Raw genomic sequence first — 9,339 nt, forward strand, 5'->3', positions numbered from 1 at the left:
GATAAGTGAGTTCTCCGCACCTGCGCGGACGCTGGGAGTTTGCGCAGAACGGCCTCTGCAGCTGAGCAGCTCATCGCCATCCTTTCTCCTGTTCAGCTAATCCGTGCGTTTACTAGATTTAATCTAAGGTGCCATGGCGGACGCCGCGATATCATTTGCAAAAGACTTTCTGGCCGGCGGAGTTGCGGCTGCAATTTCTAAAACAGCCGTCGCTCCGATCGAGAGAGTGAAACTGCTTCTGCAGGTGAGAAGAACATCTTGTTCTCCAGCTCCATGACACGACAGCGAGCTCTCTCGCCGATGCTGTTATTTAAGAAATAATTTATATGTATTTATTTGCTTTTATAGCACGTTTAATTATCTGTGGTCATGCATGAATTGAATTGGACATGTGAGTAGTTCCTACATCCCGGTGTGATCAGTGGGAGGCCATGTTGGAGTCCTCTGCAGCATCACTGCAGCCTGTGGATCATCTGCACCTGGCATGTGCTTTAGGCTGCCTTCTGTCTGGGGTGGTCCAAGTTTCCGTTTCACACGCACTGTAATAACACATGACACATTTAACCTCGGTATTGTACCACACTTTATTTATAGTACGCCTGCACTCTGGCCATGCTGAAATACCTTGAGAACTACCCATATATATATATACTGCATCCTCTGTCTGATCTGTCACGTGAGACTTCGAGTATATATATATATATATACAGTGGGTACGGAAAGTATTCAGACACCCTTAAAATTTTTCACTCTTTTTTATTTTGCAGCCATTTGCTAAAATCATTTAAGTTCATTTCTTTTCCTCATGAATGTACACATAGCACCCTATATTGACAGAAAAACACAGAATTGTTGACATTGTTGCAGATTTATTAAAAAAGAAAAACTGAAATATCACATGGTCCTAAGTATTCAGACCCTTTGCTCAGTATTTAGTAGAAGCCCCCTTTTGATCTAATACAGCCAGGAGTCTTTTTGGGAAAGATGCAACAAGTTTTTCACACCTGGATTCAGGGATCCTCTGCCATTCCTCCTTGCAGATCCTCTCCAGTTCTGTCAGGTTGGACGGTAAACGTTGGTGGACAGCTATTTTTAGGTCTCTCCAGAGATGCTCAATTGGGTTTAAGTCATTGCTCTGGCTGGGGCATTCAAGAACAGTCACGGAGTTGTTGTGAAGCCACTCCATCGTTATTTTAGCTGTGTGCTTAGGGTCATTGTCTTGTTGGAAGGTAAACCTTCAGCCCAGTCTGAGGTCCAAAGCACTCTGGAGAAGGTTTTCGTCCAGGATATCCCTGTGCTTGGCCGCATTCATCTTTCCCTTGATTGCAACCAGTCGTCCTGTCCCTGCAGCTGAAAAACGCCCCCACAGCATGATGCTGCCATCACCATGCTTCATTGTTGAGACTGTACTGGACAGGTGATGAGCAGTGCCTGGTTTTCTCCACACATACCGCTTAGAATTAAGGCCAAAAAGTTCTATCTTGGTCTCATCAGACCAGAGAATCTTATTTCTCACCATCTTGGAGAACTCCATGCGGGTTTTCATGTGTCCTGCACTGAGGAGAGGCTTCCGTCGGGACACTCTGCTATAAAGCCCCACTGGTGAAGGGCTGCAGTGATGGTTGACTTTCTACAACTTTCTCCCATCTCCCGACTGCATCTCTGGAGCTCAGCCACAGTGATCTTTGGGTTCTTCTTTACCTCTCTCACCAAGGCTCTTCTCCCCCGATAGCTCAGTTTGGCCGGTCGGCCAGCTCTAGGAATGGTTCTGGTCGTCCCAAACGTCTTCCATTTGAGGATTATGGAGGCCACTGTGCTCTTAGGAACCTTAAGTGCAGCAGAAATTTTTTTGGAACCTTGGCCAGATCTGTGCCTTGCCACAATTCTGTCTCTGAGCTCTTCAGGCAGTTCCTTTGACCTTAATGATTCTCATTTGCTCTGACATGCATTGTGATCTGGAAGGTCTTATATAAACAGGTGTGTGGCTTTCCTAATCAAGTCCAATCAGTATAATCAAAAATTTCTGGACTCAAATGAAGGTGTAGAACCATCTCAAGGATGATCAGAAGAAATGGAAAGCACCTGAGTTAAATATATGAGTGTCACAGCAAAGGGTCTGAATACTTAGGACCATGTGATATTTCAGTTTTTCTTTTTTAATAAATCTGCAAAAAGGTCAACAATTCTGTGTTTTTCTGTCAGTATGGGGAGCTGTGTGTACATTCATGAGGAAGAAGAATGAACTTCAATGATTTTAGCAAATGGCTGCAATATAACAAAGAGTGAAAAATTTAAGGGGGTCTGAATACTTTCCGTACCCACTGTATATATATATATATATATATATATATATATATATATATATATATATATATATATATATATATATATATATATATATATATATGGGTAGTTAGGGCCATGATGGAATAAAGTGTGTATATATATATATATATATATATATATATATATATATATATATATATATATATATATATATATATATATATATATATATATATAAAATAAGCTGTACATGTAGCCAAAAGTAAAGAATAAATAAATAAAATAAATAAAACTAAGAGAAAAAAATAAGGGTCAAGTTGTTGGGATCACTGGTGATCATTTATTGTTTGTTGACTCACACACCTTTGTTGAATGGCTGAACTATTCTCTAAACTTGCATAACCAGGAGCTTTGATTTGAGCTGCCAGACTGTATCAAGTACAGAACAGTCAAACTATCTGAAAAAAAATTATAAAAATGCTGGAAAGAATTGCATGGACTTGTTGCAAGATTTTTTTTTTAACTAAAAGATGTCTCCAGGGCTTATAACTTAATAGTAAATTAATATTAATTAAATGATACATTCACAGTAAACAGTTGTTGGCAGTATATCTGTGCTTCATCAGATTCACACAAATTGGGAGTCTTCTGAAAAAAATACTACAATTAATTAAAATAAAGTGTAATTACAGAATGAACTGAGTTCAAATTGCTATAATGTTATATTGAACATGGTCCTGCAGTCAGGGTTCAGTACCCAAATTGAAAATGAAAAACCCTCAATCCAAAATAAGGCCATATTTAAACAACCTCTGACAATCCCCTTCCCATTCTCTCTCTTTTAACTTGTACTGTCAATCAATAAATGTATTTGTTTTAGAATAGAGTACATTTAAAAATGTACTTGTTTCTTCCATTGTTTGTACTGACACTTAGCTATCCGTCATCTTTAAGCTAAAACATTTTTGTAAAAAAAAAAAAAGTTTGAATAACATGTGAGCTGCTAAGGTGTAATTTATTAATTAACTTCAAAATAAATGGCAAAATTCTTGACAGTTGTTGACTTACCTATTTCACCATGCAGGTACAGCATGCCAGCAAGCAAATCAGCGCTGACAAACAGTACAAAGGAATTATCGACTGTGTTGTGAGGATTCCCAAAGAGCAAGGTTTTGCCTCCTTCTGGCGTGGCAATCTCGCCAATGTCATCCGCTACTTCCCCACCCAAGCCCTCAACTTTGCCTTTAAGGACAAGTATAAGAAGGTATTCTTGGGTGGTGTGGACAAGCACACTCAATTCTGGCGCTATTTTGCTGGAAACTTGGCATCTGGAGGTGCAGCAGGAGCCACGTCTCTTTGTTTCGTCTATCCCCTCGATTTTGCACGTACCCGTTTGGCCGCTGATGTTGGAAAAGCCTCCGCCACCAGAGAATTCAAAGGCCTTGGTGACTGCCTGACTAAGATCTTTAAGTCTGATGGATTGCGAGGCGTGTATCAGGGCTTTAATGTGTCTGTGCAAGGCATCATCATCTACAGGGCAGCTTACTTTGGAGTCTACGATACAGCCAAAGGTAAAACATCAATTTTTTGGACGCATGAAAGATGTGGGTATTGTGTGTAGTGCATACCATAAGCTGATTTAAATATGTTGTTGTTTTATGTGGTGGTGGCCAGGTATGCTTCCTGACCCTAAGAACACCCACATTGTGGTCAGCTGGATGATTGCACAGAGTGTCACTGCAGTGGCTGGTGTGATCTCTTATCCTTTCGACACCGTGAGGCGTCGCATGATGATGCAGTCTGGACGCAAAGGAGGTACAGTTCTCAAGCGTACTATTTACACACACACAAACACACACCATAATAATACTGAGAACAACATATTTTTAACACTATAGTAGGAACAGTGTGACTTTTTAACTAGTGACTTTCACTGTTCCCCATAATGAGTGTTTATTTAAGCTCAGCCCTGTTTTGTTGTCACAGCTGACATTATGTACACTGGGACGATCAACTGCTGGAGGACTATTGCACGCGATGAGGGTGCCAAAGCGTTCTTCAAAGGAGCTTGGTCTAATGTTCTCAGAGGCATGGGAGGTGCTTTTGTGCTTGTGCTATATGATGAATTTAAGAAATTTGTTTAAATATGCCAAGCAAAGCAGTAAGAATAAAAAAAATAATAATATAATAGATCTAACTGCTAAAGTTTTTCATGCTTTCCCCGAACATATGCAGTGTGTAGCCAGTTATCTATGTAAACAGCCAGCATAAATGATAGTATTAAACCTGTGGAGCATTAATGTATACACTATGTGAATTAGTTTCTTATAGTATGCACTAATGCACAAATCTAAATAGTAATTTATTTTTGTTGCACATCTTTTTGATTTGGAAATGTTATTGTTTACTTGCATACGAAAGCTTGTCTGAAATTAAAACAAGACTGTGTTTGTGTAATAGGTTTGAACAGTACTTGCCTTGCCAATGGACCAGGCTCTAATGTAATGGCTAGTACTATTCAGCAATAGTTTATCTTCACTCCATGAAATATTGGTGAAAATTGCAAGATGCTACTTAAGGTTTCTAATAACAAGAATAAAAAAGAAGATCAATTATCAAATACAACAGATTAATACTTGAGCCATGAATGGTCTTTTTTGTCCTTTATGTTCAAAGTTGGATAAACATAGGCTTGGCTGGTTCAGAGATATATTCAGCATGATGTTTTAATTCCCCACTTTGCGAATTGGAGAATGATCAACACAATAAATGGCTCCAACATTGTTTCCACAGAGCCAGAGTAATGGCCTTCACATTCAGAGCCGGGGTGACATGACAAGTTGCTTTTTTTTGTGGAACACTGCTAAAAGTATTTTCTTTCTCAAGCAATATGGGAAACCATATTTTCAAGGCGATTTTCTTGTCAGTATGTCAAATTATGTGAGACTGATCTCAATGCCTCAAGTGAAAAGGACAGCCGTTTGTGTCCACATAGGACAGTGAAAAAAGTCATCGCCCATCATGTGAAGTATGTTGTAATCAGACATTGAGAAACCACATTTGCAGAGATCTTATTCTTGACTAAAAAGCAGGAATGCTTGTAACACAATAAAAGTATATACCTCAGATGCACTTGTTTTTTTGTTTGTCTTTCTTGTCCTAAGAATCTAATAATTATATATATATAAAATGAATAGGTTAATATTGGTACACTTTTACACTTAAATATTGCATAATATACTGTAATTTCATTGTGCTTTACCTGATACTGTAAATTGATCCAAAATCAGCACAATAGATTAATTAAAAATAAGTATCTATGTCTAAATAGAAAATAATAGTTCTTTTGAACCAAAATTTTCAAACAGTCTGTAATCAGACTGGTCTCAAATTGCAGCTGGCCACACTCAGTCTGTAATGTCTACCAATTGTTTATCAACAGAAAGATTTTGGAAGTCTATGTAATGAAACCCACACAAGTCATGCAACGTATGTAGAGATCAAAGGCCAATGTCAATTACTGAAATGACTGCGAAACTGAGCAATCTTCTGTAATGTGAGCTGCCTTGTCTGACTCCCATCATACTGTACATGTCAAATATTAAGCCATTTTCCTTCAAGTGCAGCTCTAACAACGGTTTGGGATTGCCAACCTGCAAGTAATTGCTGCACTAGTGTTAAGTGCTTTGATATTAAAATGACTGGTTTAAAACCATTAACTGTTCTCAGATAGCAGCAAATTTACAACTGCTTCCATATGTTGTTGGGACAGAAAACTGTGTATATGCATAGTATGTGACATAAACTTATCTGTTGTTGTTGTTTTTTTTTTTTACTACAGAATGTTTAAGAAAGTATTTTTGGATCCGTTAGCTAGTACATAAATATAACATACAAATGTAATTATAAAAAAACTCTGGGCATTATATTACATTATACTTTATATATATATATATATATATATATATATATATATATATATATATATATATATATATATATATATATATTTTTTTTTATTTATTTATTTTTTTTATTTTTTATAATATACTATTATAATATAATAACTGTTTTATTATATACTGTTCATAATATAGGTTCTGGAATCGGTGACGCAATTACACTCAATATCCACATGATGGCACTGTTGAAAAGGAAATTGATTAAAAAAAAAAAGAGGGGGAAAAAAAGGCAGGACTATTGACAATCATTAAAGTTTACAAGGAGCCTCAGTGTTGAGACATGTGTCTGAATCCTAGATATTTTGATGCCATTAAATCACCCCGACCCTTCTTGTTTATATATATTGTTTTTAGAAATTATAGGCATTTTTACGATTTTACTTCCTTCAGTTCATGTCGGGCTGAAAGATAACTTATTCATAAACATATTCATAAATATTAATATTATTTTTACCTATTGATTGCAGGCCCTTTAAAGCCAAAGACTGCATGAAGTTTGGAACCCATAGACATCTTTATATGCTGAGTTTATTCTTTTGAGAAGTTTAGCCAGGTCTTTACTGTAGCCACCTTCAGTTGCTGCTTGTTTGTGGGTCTTTCTGCAGTCAATTTAAACGCATGCTCAGTTGGGTTGAGATCAGGTTACTGATTCAGCCATTTGACCAACACATTTTATTTATTTGTCTCTTGGGTTGTTTGAATAGTATGTTGTAGGTCATTATCTATCTATAATTTGAAGTGCCACTATATCAGGTTTCCAGCATTTGAAAATAAAGTACAGTTCACTTCTGTTATCATCCCACCATCTCTGGTGGCAGGCTTCCTTCTCCATACTCTTTTCTTACCAATATTCTGGTACAAATGAATATTTTTCCACTATTGGGCAGATATTTTTCAGTCTGTTTTTTCCGTTCTTAAATGTGACTAGTAGTTGCCAGTATCTTGAGGTAAACCTTGAGGTAAACCTACATTTATATTAATGAAGGTGTCTATTGGCTGCAGATATTACAATAATATACCCACCACCTACTACACCTACACCTACATATAACTGTGTTTTTTTCCACCAAGAAATTCATTTTGTAATCATCCACTTTAGTTGTCTTGGGTGATCTTCCAGGCCTTTAGTTTTTGTTGACTATTGCATTTCCTCCTTTCAAGAATATCCTAATTTGTTGATTTCTGTTATATCTGTAATAGGATTTATTTCTTTTTTTTTTTTCAGCCTAAAGATGGCCTCCTTCAATGTATCATCATCACGCTTGAGTCCAGTATTAAGAGTTCTTATTACTGGAATTAACTGGCTAGGAAATTGCTTACCATTACATTTTCTGATTACTTTTGAGATTGTAACAATGAAAGTTCAATGTGAAAGTGCAAATTAAATGAATACATACATACAAACATGCATACATATATATATATATATATATATATATATATATATATATATATATATATATATATATATATATATATATATATATATATATATAATCTAGAAACATCTTGACAGTTGCTGGATTGCTTCTGAGAAAGCAGGCCTACTTGCAAGCAAGTTTATTATCAGTTAAATATCAATTACTCCTCAACTAGCAAGCAACAAAAGTCACAGGCTTCACAATTGTCAATTCCACCCTTCCTTTTGTATGTCTCTTTGCCTCACTGGCCAGTTAAGGGTCGAATGAAGAATGTAAGGTGGATGATGTAAAGTCTAAAGGAAACATTGTTAACACTGCAGAATTCGATAAACCTGTGCATGTACTTAAGTGATAACAATCGTTGATAAAGAAAAATTCCATGTCAGAGAAAGGAAACAGCGGCTGGTGTGGTTTGTTTGACAAACATGTTTTTGCAAATAAAAAAAAAAGATAATACAAGATAAAAGGCTTGGTTCCTTTGAACACACAAACTCCAGAGATTTTGTAATGATGACCTAATTGAGGAATTAACCAATTGTGAACTGGTCAAAAATAAAATTCCCGCAGAGAGAATATTATTTAAAAAGTCCCACCAATTGTTAATTCCTCAATTAATTTAATTTAATCTTCAGGACATGCTTTATATTGGGAAATATTTTCTTTCATAATATTTGATAATAATGTTTGGTATAAATTTGATGAGTTCTGCTTCTCTCTGAAGTAAAGTTTCATTAGTGCACAGATAATGAAATATAATGACAATATTTTTTGGCATGATAGAAATCTGTTTAATGAAATAACACCAATTTCGTGTTTGAATTAGAAGTGAATGCCACTGATGTCTTTTTTTTCATTTGCTTGAATGGCAAAAAAACATGTATGTTCAATGTTCATTGTTTGAGTTTTTTGTTTAAGTTTTCCAGATAAAGCTGGTATAAAAGTGCTAGAGGGACTTAGTCTTGTGTTTTTTTAAATATATAATAAAAAAATTATAACACAATTTCTTTCTTTTAAACAGCCACAATAAGTTATATGCCAATAACAAATAAACAACATTGTGATAGAGATTGCTTTACATTATACTTATTCTGCCATCAGTGAGACCTTGTGTTATAATGCTTTACTCAGCCTTAATAGATTCACTGGTGGAGAATTGATGAAAATCATATTTGAACCCTTATCTAACAAACTACAATCACTGCCTATCAGTGTTAGGGGCATGACAAATGTCAATGAACTCCTTTAAATGCAGTGCACTGACCACCTTCTCCTGATGCTGGACTTTATGTCCACTTTCATGATCATTTCAGTGATTCTCTCTTTCTCTCTTTCTGCCAACTATATCAATAAATTGCCCAACATCAGAAGGCACTGAAGAACAACTAAAAAATGATATGCATCTCCTGCTGCTCCCATGGCAGCCATGTTGACTTTTCTGCAGAGTTTCTTTGATCCTGCTATGCTTTGATTCACTTTTCACTCGCCCTTTTAGCTAAACATATCATTGGAATTTGACTCTTTGTCCTGACAGGCCTTGTCTTTCCTCGACACTAACACTCTTTCCCAGAGGAGGATCATATAACATAGCTGGTGTGGAATTGAGCATTTCTTCAAGAGTTCTCCTGGTTCTTTGAGTATGCCTTTCCTTTTCACTCTCTGTCTTCCCCTTT

General features: G+C 36.2%; 1 protein-coding gene across 1 annotated transcript; it reads left to right on the top strand.

Moving 5' to 3' along the window:
* Positions 1 to 5: 5 nt before the first annotated feature.
* On the top strand, positions 6 to 5,412 carry slc25a6 (solute carrier family 25 member 6). Its single transcript, XM_083536574.1, has 4 exons — positions 6 to 244; positions 3,371 to 3,857; positions 3,961 to 4,101; positions 4,273 to 5,412. The coding sequence occupies exons 1-4, from the start codon at positions 134 to 136 to the stop codon at positions 4,428 to 4,430; spliced, it is 897 nt and encodes a 298-aa protein (XP_083392700.1). The 5' UTR covers positions 6 to 133; the 3' UTR covers positions 4,431 to 5,412.
* The last annotated feature ends 3,927 nt before the right edge of the window (positions 5,413 to 9,339 follow it).

The sequence above is a fragment of the Silurus aristotelis genome (genome assembly GCF_946808225.1).
Source record: "Silurus aristotelis genome assembly, chromosome: 3".
NCBI classification, from domain to species: domain Eukaryota; kingdom Metazoa; phylum Chordata; class Actinopteri; order Siluriformes; family Siluridae; genus Silurus; species Silurus aristotelis.